This window comes from Aquarana catesbeiana, linkage group LG07, assembly GCF_042186555.1.
Source record: "Aquarana catesbeiana isolate 2022-GZ linkage group LG07, ASM4218655v1, whole genome shotgun sequence".
In the NCBI taxonomy this organism is placed as follows: domain Eukaryota; kingdom Metazoa; phylum Chordata; class Amphibia; order Anura; family Ranidae; genus Aquarana; species Aquarana catesbeiana.
The window spans coordinates 47050438-47070608 of record NC_133330.1 but is presented as its reverse complement, the minus strand read 5'-3'; the positions used below and the strand labels follow the sequence as shown (position 1 = coordinate 47070608).

The 20171-nt window shown below is 42.0% G+C and overlaps 1 protein-coding gene across 1 annotated transcript in view; it reads left to right on the top strand.

Annotated features, from left to right (window-relative positions):
- The window catches only part of CFAP20DC (CFAP20 domain containing), a 556698-nt gene that overhangs the window by 223450 nt on the left and 313077 nt on the right, over window positions 1-20171 (top strand). The window contains exons 9-12 of the mRNA XM_073592150.1: window positions 4926-5062; window positions 6629-6794; window positions 12743-12835; window positions 18519-18632. Coding sequence (XP_073448251.1) covers window positions 4926-5062; window positions 6629-6794; window positions 12743-12835; window positions 18519-18632 — 510 coding nt within the window. The remainder of the gene's footprint in view (window positions 1-4925; window positions 5063-6628; window positions 6795-12742; window positions 12836-18518; window positions 18633-20171) is intronic.

The window sequence follows — 20171 nt, the reverse complement described above, 5'->3', positions numbered from 1 at the left end:
CTACAGACTAAGACTGGGATGCCATTAAATTCCCTGGAGGTATGATTATGTCAAATTTTGTAATCTCAAAGCGGTACATTGTTTTGCATGGAACATTGGCGTTCTATATTGTAGGCCTGTAATTCTTAGTAATAACACACTTAAATCTGTCCAAACAAGAGTCTAGTAGACATCCCGGGTATGATAAAGTTTGAAAAAAAAAATCATAAATTATAATATAATAAATAACTATATATAATTATAACAAAAAATAATATAATAATAATACATTTTATTCAGTAATTTAATAAAAAACACTGAAATTTGCTCAGTTGCAGAATTGTTGCTGTTGTCACTTTCTGTCAGGAATGTCACGTCTACCCCAATGCAGGTGGTCAGACACTGTAGCTAGATACTGTGTGCTTCACCTATAGCAGCCCCCTTTCCCTTAAGGCAAACAGGCCTACCATTACTTGGTTGCCCCCAGGACTTATACACAATGCTATAGTGCCTGGCCACCACACCAGGGCAGACACAAACAGAGCAAACAACAGACAACTTGCAGTTTAGCAGACAGATAGCATGGTTCTATGACAGTCCAGGTAAAAGGCAGGCTGAGTTCAGGGAATAGTCCAATATCCAAGGGTCATACACAGGGAAATCCAACAGCAAAGCAGGTCAGACAAATGGGAGGCTTGATCAGGAACAAAGCAGGTAACTCTGTCTCTATCACTGTCAGAAACCATGAATCAGACTGAGACAGAAGTACAGTTAAATCACACGTGTTTAATAATAATAAGAAAAGGTAAACAGATTAAACGTAGTCAAATATAGCCAGAGTTCAGGAACCAGAACGGATAGTCAAACAAGCCAAAATGTCAGGGAGACAGAGATGAGCATAGTAGAACAGCAAGCAGGATCTAGAGCCAGAAGGAACGTCAGCCAAGCAAGTCTTTAACAGGAACACAGGAGAGCGTCTCTAGAGATGTGACCAAGGTGAAGGCAGAGATCATCTGGGCTGGATGGCTTAAGTAGGCAGGACTGACGAGCAGGATATCATCAACAGGTGAGTCACTGTGGAGAGATAGGAGCTGGCAATTAGCCGACAGCTGAGCGGCTAGCTTAGAGAAAGAAGGGCTGAGCCCAGCCCTGACAATCACAAACAAGGGATAGAGTGTTTGGTTTACTTATATCAGGTGACTGACCAGATCAATCACTTTGCAGGTGAACACAGACAGGGGGAATGCAACAACCAACACCCGGATGCTGGAATGAGCAGCAGGAGCACTAAGTGATCCTGACACTTTCAGTGTCTGATGAGGAATTTCCCACGAATCACTATCGCTCAATTCTGCTCAAGTGATTCTAATTCACTGTCACTGTTTTCTTGCTGGTCAAAAACCGCTTTTGACGTAAAGGGACACTTTTTGGATGCCATTGACATTCTCAAAATTCCAGGAAGAAAGAACAGTATATATAATATAAAAGTGCAGGCAGGGCACTGGACAAAGCAATAGAGACAAAAGGGAGGTGACATGATTTGATACAGTGAAGTAATCTTACAGATTACAGTGTATTGTACTGTATGTGCCTGCAGGGAACGGAGCCCGGAACAGTAATACATCGGGCGGATTATCTGGCAGAGGACACAGTGGGAGGACATCGCAGGATCCTGGGGACAAGGCAAGTAAGCTGTACCTGGATCCTGCAATACAATCCTGAGTGTGGCTCGGGGTTACCTCTTTTGGCAATGAAAATTCACCCCGAGCCACTCTCAGTTCATGTGCGTTTTAAGGCAGGTGTCCCAATACTTTTAACAATATAGTGTATAGGCTGTAAAGATCCAATTGTGCTGTGCATTTTTGATGTACTTTATCAAATGTTTGTGACACCTGACCATCCCATTTTCCTACAGTATATGACAAAACATGTGTGGACATCCCTCCAGATTATTGAGTTTACAGTAGTGAAGTCCAGTGAAGGGTTCTGGTAATGTTATAGCAAACAAAATTTGTTTACACTATTGTGCTATTTTATCCTCGTGACACCAACTTGGGGGAAGGCACTTCTCTGTCACTTGATCCCTAGGGGGTAATTATTAACCCCACTGGCACCAAAGCTGATACAGATATCCAGACTTTTTTCGTTTTGGGTAGTGTTTTGAACATGTACACATTTTTGTATATTGGTAAACGATGGGGCACTGTGGTAGTTTAACCACTTCAATACAGGGCACTTAGACACCTTCCTGCCCAGACCAATTTTCAGCTTTCAGCGCTGTCGCAGTTTGAATGACAATTGCGCGGTCATGCTACACTGTACCCAAACTAAATTTTTATCATTTTGTTCCCACAAATAGACCTTTCTTTTGGTGGTATTTGATCACCTCTGCGGTTTTTATTTTTTGCTAAACAAATAAAAAAAGACTGAAAATTTTGAAAAAAATAAAAGTTTTGCTTTTGTTTCTGTTAAAAAAAAATTGTAAATAAGTAAGTTTTCTCTTTCACTGATGGGCACTGATAAGGCAGCACTGACAGGCACTGATACGGTGGCACCGATGAGGTGGCACCAATGAGCGGGCACTGACGGGCACTGACGATGGGCACTGATATGTGTCACTGATGGGCACTGGTAGGCGGCACTGATGGGTGGCACTGATATGCAGCACTTATGGGCATTGATAGGTGGCACTGCTGGGCACTGATGGGTGGCACTGGGTGGTACTGGTTGGCACTGATGGGCGACACTGATGGGCAATGAAAGGCGGCACTGCTGGGCACCGCTGGGCACTGATAGGGTGGCGCTGATAGGCGGCACTGATAGGTGGCACTGATGGGCACTGATAGGTGGCACTGCTGGGCACTGATACGTGGCACTGATGGGCACTGATACGCAGCACTGATATGAGGCACTGATGGGCATCCCTGGTGGCACTGGCAGTGGTAGGCATTGAAGTGGGCACTGACTGGCAGCTGCCTGGGCACACAGTGGCATTTCCCTGGTGGTCTAGGGGCATACCTGGTGGTCCAGCGTGGATCGCTTCCCTGGTGGTCCAGGGTAGGATCGGAGGGGGGCTGTGCTGATAAACAATCAGCACAGACCCCCCCTGTCAGGAGAGCAGCCGATCGTCTCTCCTTTACTCGCGTCTGTCAGACGCGAGTGAGGAAAAGCCGATCACGGGCTCTTCCTATTTACATCGTGATCAGCCGTGATTGGACACGGCTGATCACGTGGTAAAGAGTCTCCGTCGGAGACTCTTTACCTAGATCGGTGTTGCAGGGTGGCAGACTGACACCCCGCAACAACGATCGCCGCAATGCGCGCCCCCGGGGGCGCGCAGCGGCTTGATATTCCTGATCACGTCATATGACGTCCGATCAGGATTATCAAACAACTTTGCCGCCGTCATTCTGTAATAGGGCGGGCGGCAAGTGGTTAATTATTATGTACTTTATGCTATTTAAGCCACTGAAGTCCGCCGTAGGCTCGGTTTCTTTCACCTTCCCGAGCGGAGAGCTACTGCCTGTCAATCAGCAGGTCTCCTGCTCTGCTCCTCCACGCTCACTGGAGCACTGAGCTGTGGACGGCCGGGGAGCGGCCATCTCAGCCTCTCAGCGGCTCGCTGAGAGGCTGAAATGGCCATTTGCCTAGGCACCTGGCGTATCCAGACTCCCAGAGTCGGGATGACACGGTGCCTGGACTGATCTGTGTGACGTCAGCAGAGAGCGGACTTCAGACCGCTCTCTGCTGAAAACGGTTCACAGGAGTGCAAAACAAACTGCGCTTTTGTGACCCTTGAAGAAGCCCAATCAAACGAGCCCAGGCTGGACTTCTCCTTTAAATCATGGTAATGTTTTTGCTAGGATCGACACAGATAGTCCTGAATATGCAAGCGAGATCACAAGGCAAACCAAACAGTCACCACAATTTGTCATCAGTATATGGCACACCATTTACCCAGGAGAACAAATAATAGATTTATGTAAACTCTGGCTACCTCAGCATCTATGTTGCACAATCTTTTTCTACAATATTGGTAATCATATATTTGCACCACATAGTGTTTTGAAGGCATGTAGTGTTAAACTCTAATTCTAAAATACAGTGATATTTTTGAAGGAGGACAGTTTTGTGTGTTGTTATTTAACTACCGTATTTATCAGCGTATAACACACACTTTTCCCCCCCTTAAAATCAGGGGAAAATCGTGGGTGCGTGTTATACACGATCCCTGCTGTCTCTGAGGGAAGAGGAGCGAGCGCCACTGAATTACATAGAGCCGCGATCTCTTGTGTACCCGGCGCTCTGTCACTCACAGCCACGCCTCCTGGTCCTGCATTGGGCCACTGTTCTCTCTTTCATATGAGCAGGGCCAGGAGGCGTGGCTGTGAGTGACGGAGCGCCAGGTACACAGGAGATCACGGCTCTGTGTAATTCAGCGACGTTCGCTCCTCCTCTTGTCTCGGAGACAGCGGGGATAATCCAACACTGGCGAGGCTGCAATGATGGGAAAGGGGAGGCTGCAGATGGGCACTGAACAGGCTGCATTGTTGGTCAATTTAATGGCTGCAGATGGGCACTGAGCAGGGTGCATTGATGAGCTGTGACCCTAATTTTGCTTCAAAGTTCTATTAAAAAGTTATTAAAAATGTAAGATTTTTCCTTAAACTTCCCTCCTAAAATTGGGTTGCGTGTTATATGCCTGTACGTGTTATACACCGATAAATACAGTATTTACAAGAAATCGGGGAAAACATTGGTTCAGGGAATTCATCTTACTGGCTTGTGTGAGGTCAGGAAAGACATTTTCTACTTGCTTTACAAAATAATTGGCACCTGCCTTGCTAATTTGGTTTGAGCTTATGTATCTATACTTATTTTTTATCTATGAAAATAAGCACAAGTTGATGATCCTTTTGCCTTTTATGTTACTTTGTATTTGACAGAGTCCCTCACCAGCAGAGGGCAGGGTAGCTCTCGTGACATAAGAAAAGCAGAACAATCTCATATTGCTTTTGGGTCCAAGGTTTCTGGTCCTCCACCAGCCTCTGTGAGAAAAAACAGTGCCAGGTCACCTGCCGAGGTATGACTGTATGTGGGTATAGATTGTACAAAATGTAAATACAGTGTTAAACAGAGATTAAAATGAGCCACATGGCATGTATGACACTTTGGGGTTGATTTACTATAGGTAAATAGACTGTGCACTTGCTCCAGAACTTAGTAAATGAGGTAAAGTTTAACTTCGCAAAGAATACCAAATTATGTGCAAGGAAAATAAATTAACAGTATTTTTGCTTGCACATGATTGGATGATGGAAGTCAGCAGCACTTCTGCTCATTTACTAAGGTCTGGAGTAACTGCACTTACAGCGCGCAACTGCACTTTGCAAAGTGCACAGTCTGTTTTGCCTTTAGTAAATCAACCCCATCACTTCACATATGTGTACCTGATGAAAGTATTTTAAGCCAAAAGGAGCCAGCTGAGTTTAAATCATCCTAGAACTGACAGCCCTTCTTACCCATTTACCTCAGTGTATGTTAGGCCCTACATTTGCATATACAGTGCGGTTGATTTACTAAAACTGGAGAGTGCAAAAAGCTTCTTACTACAGCTTTTTCAATTAAGCTTTGAGAAATAAACCTGGAAGTTGATGGGTTTCTATGCAGAGCTGCACCATATTTTGCACTCTCCGGTTTTAGTAAATCAACCCCAGTATTATTAAGGCCAAATGTATTGGCCATCTGAATGGTGCCTTGTTTTTCGGCCCTGCAGCCTTAAAGGGGCACTAAAGGTTCGCTTTTTATTTCTTTTAAAATAACAAACATGTTATACTTACCTCCTCTGTGCAGTTGGTTTTGCACAGAGTGGCCCCGATCCTCCTCTTCTGGGGTCCCTCTGCGGCACTCCTGGCTCCTCCCCGCATCAAGTGACCTGTTGGAGAAGGGCTCTCCTTCGGGTCACCCGAGCAGGCACGCTCCCGTGTCCTGCTGCTGCGTCCATAGACACAGACAGCAGGACTTGGCACCGCCCCTCGTCGCCTGATTCATTGGATTTGATTGACAGCAGCGGGAGCCTATGGCTGCGCTGCTATAAATCTATCCAATCAAGAGCCGAGACACCGGCCAGAGAGGGTGTGCGCATCTCCGGCGTGGGAACGAATGGGCTCAGGTGAGTAAAATGGGGGGGGGGGGGGGCTGGTGCACTACAATAGGGTTTTCATCTCAATGCATTCTATGCATTGAGGTGAAAAACCGTGAGAGTTTACAACCCTAAGCACACACTAGGGTTGATTTACTAAAACTGGAGAGTGCAAAATCTGGTGCAGCTCTGCATAGAAACCAACCAGCTTCTATTTTTTGTTTTGTTTTATCAAAGCTTAACTGAACAAGCTGAAGTTAGAAACTGATTGGTTATCATGCACAACTGCACCAGATTTTGCACTCTCCAGTTTTAGTAAACCAACCACACTGTATCCATACTTCTTTCCCTTCTACGGTATAAATTTGGGTTAAAAACAGGTGAAAAGAGTGGAGGGAGGTTAGAATCAGTCACAATTGTATTTCTTTTAAAGTGACCTGTGCAGTCAGACCCAGGTTATTGTTATATGTTTTAAAATATATATGCTGCCGTTTGTTCTTCATTCAGTCAACAAGATCTACAAGCAGATATGAAAAATCCTTACCACAGCTGTCCCCGGAGAAGGGAATTGGAACAGATGCAAGAGTCTTATCACCAAAACGGACTCTGATTTCAGATCAAAAGAACAAAGAAAATATACAGCAGGCCAGAAGAAAAGACATACAACGTCAAGGTACTAAGCACACTTATGTAAGCGTTCATTTACTGCTTTTCTATGTCAAGAGAGAGAAGTCACAGTTGACAATCATTGCCAGCCACCCAAACTTCCCAGTGCCCCAGTCTTATACTCAAGCTATATGTTTTTTTTCGGACATACTGGGAGATGCGGAATACCCTGATAACATGATTTGTGTCTGTTTTAGACCCTCTCTCAGCAGGGTTTGTTTAAAATGAATGTAATGGGTGCCTTCCAATGGATATCGATATAAGAGAACTAAAAGACCTTGACAGCCTCCTTAGATTGCAATGAAAATGCTTCTACACAAAGGTTTTCCATATGCCCAGACTTTTTACCATCAAACCATAAGTGAACCCAACATCTGTTCCAGAAAATGTACCTTCTGTTTTTTTTTTGTTTTTTTTTTTTTTGTATTTGTTATGGGAGGGGCAAAAAAAATCCGGGTTTATAGATTGGCATTTATGGGTATAAAAACTGGCAGCAAAGCATTGAATGCCTAGGATAATGCAGTCCCTACCCACTACTTAAAAATGTATTAAAAGTGGCCTGCTCCCTGAAACCAGCAACGGAAGTCCTTACCCAGTCCTGGCTTCTTTCAGAATAATAACATAAGTTAGATCCATGAAGAGAATATACACAGCAGCCGAATAAAGATCTTACAACCCAGGAATAAGTTGTGGATTCACTTTTCGGCACTGAAGCTGAGACCTACTGGTTTCTTTAGAATGGACAATCCTTTTAATTTATGCAGCTTCTGTGCATCTATTACCTTGCACATAACATTTATTTAGCTATATATAGTAATTTGATCATATTTTATTCTTTGTATTCCTTTTCCCACTATAGCTGTAATAAAATCTCCTAGCTGTTATTAAAGAGTCATTAAAGAGCTCCACTCCATAAAAAGAACAACTTAGTTCCCTACCCACTCATGGCTTCTGTCAGAATTATAATATTTGAAAGATCCATAAAGACAACATAGACATTATCTGAAAAAGGATGCCACTTACCAGGGAGGGGTGGATTCACTTCACACACACACTGGAACCAGAAAACTTCTTTTTCCTTTAGCATCTCCTTTAATTATTGAAACTTCTGTGGATCCAGGGCCTTGCTCATAGCATACATATAGTTATATATAGTAATTTGATAATTTTTTATTGTTTATATTACTTCCCCCTGTAATAAAACCTCCTAGTAGCTGAGGTAATGTATTATTACCATTCAGTAAAGAGTGATTCTGCTTTCTCTGCAATCCCCCTTTGCATTTTCTGTCTCATAAGAATACGTGCAAAACGATTCAGAATTATGAATCCATTAACTTAAAAATGGGGAAAAATGCGCACATCAGGCAAAGCGGAGCTGGAGATCTGTCATGAAAATGTAATTTCTTTCATACCATGCCTTTTTTCCTCCATTGAGCCCGGAGGTTTATCACAGTTACATTGTAGAGAATATTAGATGATGTAAGCGCAGAACCTTCATATCACTCGCTCTGCCCCAAGTAGGCGATCATCTAAGTCAGCTGCTTGGGGCACCGAGGCAAAGCAATGCCTGGAATTATATACAAGCGAGCCATCACTATCAACGGCACTGTACTTTAAAGCATAACACCACAGATCAGACCTACTAAATGGAGCAGAGCCTTCAGGCACCTTGCGGGTAAATTGAACTAATACAGCTGAGCCTGCCTTAGGCTTCTTTCTGCTTAGCACACATGGTCCCGTGTGTAGCCTGCTATGTGGAGTCTGTATTTTATTGAAAGGATTAAGATGAAAATAGTAGCATATTTAACTAATAGTATTAATGGCAAAAATTCTTGTGACACATTGTTGCATTTTCTGGGGTGATATATAATACAGCAGTGTTTCTCAACTCCAGTCCTCAAGGCACCCCAACAGGTCATGTTTTCAGGATTTCCCTCAGATGAAACGGCTGTGGGAATTACTAAGGCAGTGAAACTGATCAAATCACCTGTGCAAAATTATGGGAAGGCTGAAAACATGACCTGTTAGGGCGCCTTGAGGACTGGAGTTGAGAAACACTGTAATACAGTACATCTGTCCTTGTGTGTACCAGGATATCCAGTCTTCTTCAATTGCATCTTTAATGGAGAAAATTCTTGTGAAAATAGAAAGGTAGACATTACCTATATTTTTTTTTCCCAAGTTATTTGGGACATTTTGGAAGGCTGGTATTAAAAGAAAAGTATGGGATTCATAAAAAAAAATTACACTCACCTAGGTGGATGCAGCATTGGTCTGATGCTGCATCTATTCCCCGCTGGCTCTATGACAGAGAACTGGGAGGTCAAACACTGCTGATCGCTCAGCTTTTGGTCTTCAGCCTGCAGAGAGCTGGTGACTGTCCATCATCGGCTCTCTGCTCTGCCCCTGCACTGCTTACTGGAGCGCTGGGCTGTAGAGGAGGCAGGAGCGGCTGTCTCAAGAGAGGCTGAGCCAGCTGCTGGTCCAGGCTTCTGGGTGGATTACGATCATATGGTCAGGATCTTTTAAGAGCCTGGACTGGGTCTGTGACGCAGTCTGTGCTTTAGCCCACTGTCGGCTGAAGACAGGTCACAGGCAGGCCTTGGCAGCATTTAGTAAATGAATTAGCAATGATTTCCTGTATCTTTTCTGAGACATTGGCATAAGATAAAGAAGGATAACAGCAGGGTCGTCAGGTAGAATTTACCAAATGATTTGCTTTATGATTTCAGGAACTTGTTTCCAAAAGGGTCGAAGCACAGGACAGTCCAAAAAGATATGGAAAAGGGAGCCTGGGTGGGTACCATATCATCAGTAGTTAAGGTTTTTCTGTGGAAAGAATTCAGCCGTCCTGTACCACCTGACTGCAATCTTATAAGAGATCACCTGATACTTACTAACAATAGATGCTTTTTGGGTGAAAAAAAGGATTCTGTATTTTTGGTTCCCTGGTAAAGGAACACTGTAGATCATTTTTCAAGGTGGTGAGAAATCTAGGGTCACCTCCCAAGATCACATTCATTACCAATTGATATTAAAGGATAGGGAGAGTTGCATGCCTCTTTCTTCAAGACAGATCTCCTCAAAAATTGTCAAGTCCCTTGAGAAACTGTGGGGTTTTGGTAAAGAACATAGAAAATTTAAAAGTTGATGCTGGCGCCAAGTGCCCAGGGTTGTGGCACCAAAAGTTGCAGAGACTGCAGAGAGAGTGTTCCACTATTGTGTGAATATATACTGTGATGTAACTACCCTTTGCTCAGTCCAGGTACGGAATATTAGATCAAACTGGCCTGGGAGGAACTCTGGATGTTCAATGATGAGTGTCATGGATCAGAGATCTAGGCACCTGCTCTCCTGCCCAACTAAGGCAAGGCGCCGAATGCCTGGCTTGCCACTTGACAGTTCTTATATAGATAAGGGTGGGGCCACCTGGTGACATTGCCTGGTGGCAACGCCCCCTTGTGATGTCACTGAACCAGCATGCATCGGTCGGTGACATCACAAGAGGGGCGGTGACTTCCCAGCGTTTTCGGGGTGCTCCACCTTGCCGGACCAGCTTAATAAATTCCGATCTTTTGGTGTGGAAAAAAGCATGTGGAACATGCAGTGGTAATGTTTGGAGTAAGTAGAGCAGCCAATGCATCACATTCATTTTTAAGATATTGTGGCTCCCAGACCAGGAAAATTAGTTGTTGGTCCAGGAGTCTAGGATTTCCCTCAAAGAATGGGAAAGCAGGAGGTAATTTAGTTTAAATATCAGGGAAGGATCCGCAGGAATATGTGTACCCAGGTATTTAATCGATTGTGATGCCCCAATGAAATGGAAAACTAGGTTGAATGGTCCTCATGATGTTTTCCTCTAATGACATGTTCAAAGCTTCAGATTTTTGTAGGTTTAGCTTAAAATTGGATATGTGCGAAGTTCTTGTGGGAGGGATGAGAGGGAGATTATTGAATTAGTAATATAAAAAAGTAGATCATCAACATAAGCTGCTACTCTATGGTGATATCCTCGGGCTTAAAGGCCAGAGATATCAGCGTTAGTCCTAAAATGGTGCAGAGAAGGTTCAACAGTTAACACTAAGATTAGAGGAGGGCATCCTTGCCTAGTTCTGTTATGGATGTCAAATGGGGGTTTACTTCCATTAATCCAAACAGTCATTGAAGGAGTGGAATTTTTAAGGCTTTTATCCATGTAAATATTTGCTCTGGTACTCCAATATGGGCTAATATGTAATACATGAAATTCCAATTAACCCTATCAAAACCTTTTTCTGTGTCAGTAAACAGCAGACACATAAGGGTGGATGAGTTTCTAGCTTTGGCAATGACATTAATTTTATGAATGTAGTCATTCTGCGCTTCCCTTGTGGACCTGGCTCGGAGGGACTATGCGTTGAAGGATTGGGCTAAATCTATTTGCTATCATTTTGGAAAAAGTTTCAGGTCACAATACAGTTAAGGCATTGACCGATAGATGGTGCATAGTAAGGGGCCCTTATCAGGTTTAGGAATGTATTAGTATTACATAAAATGCTTTGGTCAAATAAGGGGACAATTGAAGCAAAACTTTTGTAAAAATAAACAGTAAGGCTGTCCGGGCCAGGAGCCTTTCCATTCAAGGTTGAAGAGACTGCCCGTAAAAGTTCCTCAACTGAAATTGGCTGTGCAAGGGATTTTTTCACATCCGTATTCAAGGTAGGCATGGGTACAGATGATAGGTAAGCTTTTGTAGTAGCCTATTTATGGTCCAGCTGTATACCCTCCAAACATGAGTTTAAATTGTATAGACTGGCATAGTAGGACATAAATGTGGCCGCAGTGTCTGCTGTAGTATGTAATTTGGCACCTGAGCAGGAGGATATTACTGAAATGCAAGTCTGGGTTTTGCAAGATCTTAAGGGCTGAGCTAGAGTTCAGCTACATTTATCACCGTATTCATAGAAGAATCGCCTGTTACGTAGGCACTTCATCTTGTAAAGAGAGTATGGAATTTTTCCCTAGTCTCTGTGATTTCAGCATCATGTTGGAGAGAGGAATTGACTCCATTGTGACATAGCTCTAGGCGTTGGAAGTTTAAATATTAGATCAGCAGTATCGTGGATCCTATCTGCTTTAATCCCATGACTATGTTTGATTAGAATACACCGGATATAGCACTTTTGAGAAGCCCACAATATAAGGGGACTAGAGACCGAGACCTTATTTAGGTTAAAGAAAGTTTTCAGTTCCTTGGTAAAGTCAAGGTAACTGCTGGGTCTTGAAGTAACGTTTCATTTAGGCTCCACAACGTGGCTTTAAGGGGCATAAAGGCTGGCTGGAGATCTATGAACATGGGTGCGTGGTCATATAGGGCAATGTTTCCTATCCTAGCATTAGAGATCATAGGTAAGGAAGCATGTGGACAACAGTTTGACTTTAAAGTATATGTGAACCCTTACAATACCCTAAACAATCCATTCAATTTAAAATATAAATTAAAAGCAAAACACTGTGGATATACACACTTTTTTACTTTTATTATAACTGATCAAATATGTTTGTTCTCTGCTGCATAAGGGGCTTAAAGAGGTTGGGGTGGAGAAACAACTTCCAGTGAATGACTGTGCAGGTGTGTCAGCACAAGTCAGCTCATTGGAGGACAAACAGGCTGTTCTCCCAGCACAGTCAGAAAACTGACCATTCTGGGATGGAAGTGCTTCTATGCCTCCCATAGTCAGATTAAAATAGGAAAGCAGAGGGGCCAGTAGGAACATCAGGTATTTCAAGCAAAGGGAGCAATAAAAAAGTACAGGATAATTTTTAACACAAGTACATGTTACAACAGGCACATATCACGAAATGAAATGTTGGGGTAACAGATTATTTAAGCTCAGCATCTTTGCAACAATTTTCAGCTTGGCAACTGCAACTTCTTTAGTTATAACTATGAATGTGATCTTGTGCTACACACAGATTACCTGCCACATCCACCCCAGGAGCCACCAACAGAGAGGAGCAGAAGACTAAGGAGTACAGGAAGAAAGGAGCAAACAAGACTGACTCTTGGTAGGTAACTTGAACTGTATTTTAACCACACTTTAAATGTATATTAACTAAACTGAAATAAAAGGATTCAAGAAAACAAATAAAATACTAACTACAAAAATTATTAACAGTTCCTGCAGTAACAGTAAAGCTATGTTGAACTTTAAATGACAATGCTAAAGAGTTTAATCAATGCTATTTTATTTTATATTTGAATTGTTATACCTTTTTTTATAAGTTAACAAGGTGATCTTGTATATAGAGTTTTTTCTTACTTGTATGATATCTTTACTTTACAAATAAACATTTAAAACAAAGTGTTTTCATGAAAGTTAGGTTACACGAAAGCTCAGCACTGACTGCTCACTATTAATTGTTCCTGTTTAAATAAAAGTTCCTAGCTGCCCATATGAACTAGATGATAGAGACGGGGTATTTCTCCCCTGACTCATTCAGCTATATGTGGGCCAAATAGCAGGAGATAAAATTACACAGATTTTTTCATAGCATATGTGCCACATGTAAGCCACAATCATCGAAATATCCATCATTGCCGCAGTGGTAATGGTTGGACATAGATACCTTTAAGATAGTAGAGTGCTGTTTCAAATATTTTACTTTTGATACTTTGTGCAGAGTAAATAGGCTCCTCCTGTGACTTGTTTTACATTCCACAGCCTTCAGAGTGATCTCTGGAAATAAACAGATGGAGATGCAGTGTCACTGAAGGGAGGGAGAGAGTGTAAGCTTAGCTGGTTAGGTAAACAGAGCTACTTGAATGCAAGCCTCTCACTGTGAAATTCCAGCTTGAATAAGGCCCCTTTCACATGGGCGCCTACATGTTGCAGAATCAGCTTGCTCAGCGGAGAGTGCTCTGCTACTCCCTACTGAGCAGGCGGATGGCAGGTCTGTTTCCTCTCACTGTGCAGAGCTGAGATGAACACATTCCCGCTCTCCTCTATGGGGAAATTGGGTGAAAGGGTACGCCCGTCTGTTTTCATCTGATTCTATCCGATCCGCCAGACTTATGGAAAATAGGACCACCATCCGTTTGGATTTTGCGGGCAGGATCAAATTGGAAAGTGGTGGATGTCAGCAGAAACATCTGCCACTCCATAGGTGAGAATTCAAGGTCCAATCAGGTCCGCCTGAAAAACTGACAGGCAGACCTGATCGGACAGCCCGTCTGAAAGGACCCTAACATGTACTGCTCAGTTCCTGCACGGTTTAGAGTCAGGCACAGCTTGTTTGACATGTCTTTCCATATTTGTTGGGCATAGCTTGACCACAGATTCACTGTAAAAAAAAAATGCATTTTCATGACAAAAAATAAAAATAGAACATCATGTTTCTTGTTTGAATCATTCTCAGTAGCTACAGGTTCTAAATTCTGGATTCCTACATCTAGTTCATCCCTATACCCAGCAGTGGCTGGCAGGAAAGAAGTTTAAAAAGAAGCAATGCTAAGGGGGAAAGTGGGAGTAGATAAGAAGGTATTTCTGATTCTGTGGGAAGGAGGGCATCCCAGGGATCCTGTAGCTGTGCTTGACCCTTGCTTACCCCTACTGGAGATTGACAGCTGAAAGCATGAACATCTATAGCCATAATTTCTTTGATATATGCTTGTGCTTTGAAGAAGATGATTCAGATAGCTTCAAGGGAATTTCAGTTTTTTTGTACATTTTCTTTATTAATGTATTAATATACTACACACATTTTTTAATTATTTTTAGTTAGGTGGATATTACATTTTGGCTTTAATGTTTTATATTTAGCACTTGCAGTAGCAAGTCTACGCTTCAACTTTTCACCAACATCTTGGTGTGGTGTATATTTATGTTTATATATGCCTGCTATGCATCTCATTGCTTTGATATTATTTCTGCATGCAATCACCCTCTGCATGAGTCTCTTTTTTACTGAAAGAGAACCTATGCTTTTCTCATTTAACAGTGTGGTGCTTGGCAGTTGCCCACTAAGAGACAAGTGCCTTTACATGTGGCAGGAAGTCCAGAGCCCTGTGTATGCTGGCATTAGTACAGTAAGTCCCTCTACATGCAAACCTTCGAGTTGTGAACTTTCAAAGATGCGAACATTTGTTTGCACAGTTTTTTTTCATTCAACCCAGTGGTTCAAAATCTGGCAGGGGTTATAACCCTCTCTTGCTCTGTCCAAAATGAAAAAAAAAAAGTTTTGCCTATAGTTCTACTTTAAGGAATGCTGAGTCAAAGTTTGAGATCTTTGGTTCATCATGTAGGGTTTTTATATGCTGTCAAGTAGGTGAAAGCATGGTTCCTCAGTGTGTAACACCAACATGGAGGAAGAAGCCTGATGGTCTGGGACTCTTTTGCTGGATCTAGAGTCAGCAACTTGCACAGAATGAGTGGCACCCTCAACCAAAACCACAACCACAGCATTTTGCAACACCATGCAATACCCTCTGGAATATGCCCAGTTGGTTAGGGGTTCATCCTACAGCAAGATAGCTGGCTTTGGATACAGTGCACATGGATTAGATTTCTTGTTTTTATTGCTGGCTGTGTCCCCTGCTAAGGAGATTCACCCTCCCTATTGTCCTGTTTACCATTAGCATTGAAAGTGAAAGTAAAAGAAAATCCCAAGTTTTGGGTTGTCCCCAGAAAAGTAACAGAGGGGAAATCCTCCAATGTGGTGACCCCTCCCCAAGGTACTCCCTTAATTTGCAGGAATTTCCTCTCACATCCTGTTTGGCTATTGAACAGGAAGTGAAGGGAAATCTCCACAATGGGACATAGATGGTGAAAAAAAAAATCTGAGAGTGATTATAGCCTTCCCTTGATCTAGCCTTAATGAAAAAGCAAAACTTTAGCAGGTTTGCTGTAGGTAACATTTATAAATGAGAAGGATCTGTAAGCTTTTTCTAGGAGATGAAGCTGCTATGAATTGTTCAGAGGGAGATAAATGTTAAGAACTTATATCAAGAATTGTGACAAATATCTTATATAAAGCTTTTTTTTTTAGCTCAAATAATTTTTTGTTTTCGGTATGAAGGCCTTTGCAACATGACTGCAGACATGAGAGTGGGGGAATTGCATCTTTCCTCTCCGTATCTTAATTGTGTTTTTTTTTTGAGGGCTCATACATCTGCACAGTGCCTGAGCTATCTGCATCCTGATGAATGAGCAGTCAGCACTGGAATATTTTGTTATTGATGATACTGCATGATATATGGAGGAAGCGCAGGAAAAATGAGCATTGTGTGTAAAGATAATTCCACAACATCGCTAAAAGAAATCTCAACAACAAATACATCACCGCAAATGTTTCATTTTCCTGGAACGAGGTGCAAGCGGTGGTCACATGTCTTGTAGTAAGGATTAACTTCAAGGATTTCATTCATCAAGAAGACAAACAAACCAAATTTATGTTGTATTACAGCAGCAGAAATTAATGCTGTGCTCAAGGGGAAACACATTGAAAAATATTACAAACTGGGTTTTACTGGAGATTTGGTGTAAAGAAAAACGAACTATATTGTTATGGGTAGAATGGGGGCATGGAAGTCCTTAACTCTTACCTGAAGTCTGTCCTTTCATCTGAAAAGCCATGACAGGTCTAGTTTTGCTTTTTACCAAATCTTGTTAGGTCACAAGCCTGAGAGTTCTCCTGAAATTACAACGTAGCTTCCATCAGAGAGCTCAAAAGATTTTCCGTAGTAAAAGCAGTAGATCAGGTGAAAAGCAAAGTTTAGCAATATAATGTCAAAGGTGAAAGAAGACCTTTTTGCAGAATCCCCAGTGAGGGATGAAACTGGTTTTGAGTAAAGCTGCCCTATATAGAGAACCAGTCACCAATGGACATTTGTGTTTTATGTTAAATTGTTTTAGTTGCAGTACCTGTATATCTTAGCAGCCCTAAACAGAGAACTAAACAAAAATGACTTTAAAGTGGTTGTTAATGCAAAAGGTTTTTTACCTTACTGCATTCTATGTAGTAAGGTAAAAAAAAACTTTTATGAGCAGCTCCCCCTGCAGCCCCCCTAAATACATAACCGAGCCCGATCTCAATCCAGCGATGAATATGAGAGCCAAGGCTCTCTTGGATCTTTTGCTCCTCATTGGCTCAAATACAGCAGCAGGAGCCACTGGCTCCTGCTGTCAATCACAGCCAGTGACGAGGGACACACAAAGCAGGGCTTGGACGTGAGCATGCACCAGTGCCCCCATAGCAAGCGGCTTGCACAGAGCAGGTAGGTATAAGATGTTTGTTATTTTAATTTAAAACAAAGCTTTTTCATCACTGGACTATAAAATGGTGAAATGCACAGTAACCCCTTATAGCCGCTCACATTTGGATTTAAGAAAGTAAATTCCCTAAAGTAAATATTATGTTTGTTTGATATGGGTTATAGCTCCATATAAGGCTTCAAGGCAACACGGAGGAACCATTGAAATAACTTTCAGATTTCAGGGAACCCCTGACAATAATTACTTTATCCCCAATTCACAGTACATTAGCATGGTAGTCAGTGGGAAGAGTTCCGCCTACTTAGGGGGTCAGTGGGAAGAATGCCCTCCTTACAGATATCTAAAAACATCATTGGTATCAGTGGTTACTTATCTTAGGCAGAAATTGCTCATAATGCAAGGAACCCCCCAGCTACTTCTTTAGGAACCCTAGGGTTCTGCAGAACAATGGTTGAGGATGGCTGGATTAAAACAACAACGAGTAAGCAGGACAGTTACAGTGATTTTCCTTTTTTTTATGCCCATTTGTTGATTAATTTTAACTGTCTAATTCCTTGAATTATTGAATCAGGCACAGTCTTGCAATCAGTAGCAATTCATTATCAACATACAAAGGTGATGAGGTATTGAGAAAGATTTCATAACTAAACATTTAGGCTACATTCACATGGCCATGATAACGCTGCTGTCAAAATTTTGCTGATCATTAGTAAAGGAACAAAAGTTACTGCATAAATGATCAGTAAACTGATCTGTTTTTTTAATGTGTAAAAATTGTCATGTTCTTTTTCTCAGTGGTATATGTGTATACGCATGTCCTCAGATACAGATTTTTGGTTACAGATCTGAACGCAGGGCATGTTTACACACCTGTGTGAATGTCTCAATTGAAAACAATGCAGCTGCATTCAGATCCATAAATAAAGAATGGTTATAACTGCATTTTTTTACAGCCATGTGAATGAGGTGTTAATGATGCTTCCTCTGTGGCACTGTTGTTGATACCGTGGCATAGATTGACCACCACTCCTAGAAACTGTGGCATAGATTGACCGTTAAACTGCAAGTGTCATGCAACAACTGAGAGTTCCAATATTAACGAGGACATTTGCATTCACATGTCATAGTTCCTGGGTCTGCATATCACTTAAATGTGTCACTCTAGCTGCTGCATTACTCAGTGTAAAGATAAAGACCTGGAAATTGCAGAAAAATGAAAATCAAACAGAAAGAAGCCATAAACAAAATAACAAAGCACTTATTTGAGAAATGGAAGCTCAGCTTGGAGACTAAATTGGTCACCTTAGTTATGAAACACAGTGCAGGCATTGCAAGTGAATAAAATGGAAATATCTCCTCTAAGTTATGGCTTATCAGAGGAACAGCAGGGAAAGATCTCAGAACTAATAAAAATCCACTTGCAATTTAAAACATGCAGATAAGAAGAAATGTATTTTATATGATATATTCTCTCTCAGACAGCTCTTCTGTGGGACACAGCGGAAATGAAGATAAGCTCTCTGTTCAGATCCATATGCCTTCCTGCGAGAACAGAGCGCAGACGCTGAGTATCGCCAGAGCCAACATTGCAGGTTAGACCTCGCTTTAATTGCGCTACGTTTGCATTGGCTTGATAAAGTATTGGCTTCCTATTGTGGATCTATTTTTTGGTAGTAGGCGTAATGCTATGATGGAAGAAAGCAGGGAGACATTCTTTGATCCTTCCAATAAAACAGTTCTGTGTTTGGCTCTCCCAGTACGGAAGGTGTTATTTTGGGCATAAGATGATTAAATTCTGCTTGGAGCTTGTATATTACCTGCCAATAAATTTTAAATGTTACTGTAGCTTTATCAAGATGTTAGTTTGTAGATGTGATTAGCACAAATGTAATACTCAGAAGGAGGAATAAGGGTAAGACCATTATAAAAGAATTAAAACCATTAGTTCTGTGTAATTTTTCTGTCAGTATTAGGCCCAGTCATCTAGAATTTACATCACTTGTCATACTGGAAAAAAGGATGCTGTAAGCGACTAAGCGTCAGAAAAGATGAGTAGGACAGAGCTGCTGATTTCAGGCATCAGATAGCAGACTGACAATTTTAATAGGTAATGTTAAAAAAAGATGTTCTAGCGATTTTTTAACTTAAAGTGGTTGTAGAGGCAGAAGGTTGTTTTTATCTTAATGCATTCTATGCATTAGGATAAAAAAACCTTCTGTGTGCAGCAGCCCCCCCTCAGCCCCTCTAATACTTACCTGACCCCTATCTAGATCCAGCGATGTTGCAGGAGTGTCTCGGCTGCCCGGTACCCCCCTCCTCATTGGCTGAGACAGCAGCGCTGCGCCATTGGCTCCGGCCGCTGTCAAAGTCAGTCAGCCAATAAGGAGAAAAAGGGGGTGGGGCCAGGCCGAAGCCCTGTGTCTGAATCGACACAGGGAGCTGTGGCTTGGCTCGGGTGCCCCCACAGCAAGCTGCTTGCTGTGGAGGCACTCATCAGGAGGGAGGAGCCAGGACCACCAAAGAGGGACCTGAGAAGATGAGGATCAGGGCTGATTTGTGCAAAACCAGGTAAGTATAACATGTTTGTTATTTTTAACTAAACAAGACTTTAGTATCACTTTAAAAAGAAAGTTTAACTTTTCACTGTAAAAAAAAAAAAACTTGTATCTGGAATAACAGGAATTTATTTAAAGTAGAGCTAAACATGCATGTAAGTCATCCTTGACAAAGCGCTGAGTATAGCAGGTAATGCGTTGGGTTAGGTTTATCTTGTAGCCTATGCTGATTTGGAATAAAGGAAAGAAGTTCTGATCTTCCTTTTTCTTCATATGTTTGTAAATACAACTGACTATATTGATGAGGTCCTAGAGCTTGTAATTGTTCAGCTTGTAGATCAGGGGTCTCCAAACTTTCTAAACAAAGAGCCAGTTTACTTTCCCTCAGACTTTGGGGGGGCAGGAATGTGGCCAGCGGGAGTGGAAATTTTCCTGGCATCAGTGGGAGTAAGCACATCAGTGAGTAATCACCCCTCTCTTCAGGTATAAGCCACTTCTCCTGCTCAGCCGCCTTGCTGGATGCCAATGATAAAAATCACTGTATGCATTTGTCCTTTAGGGAACCTCAGACCTGAT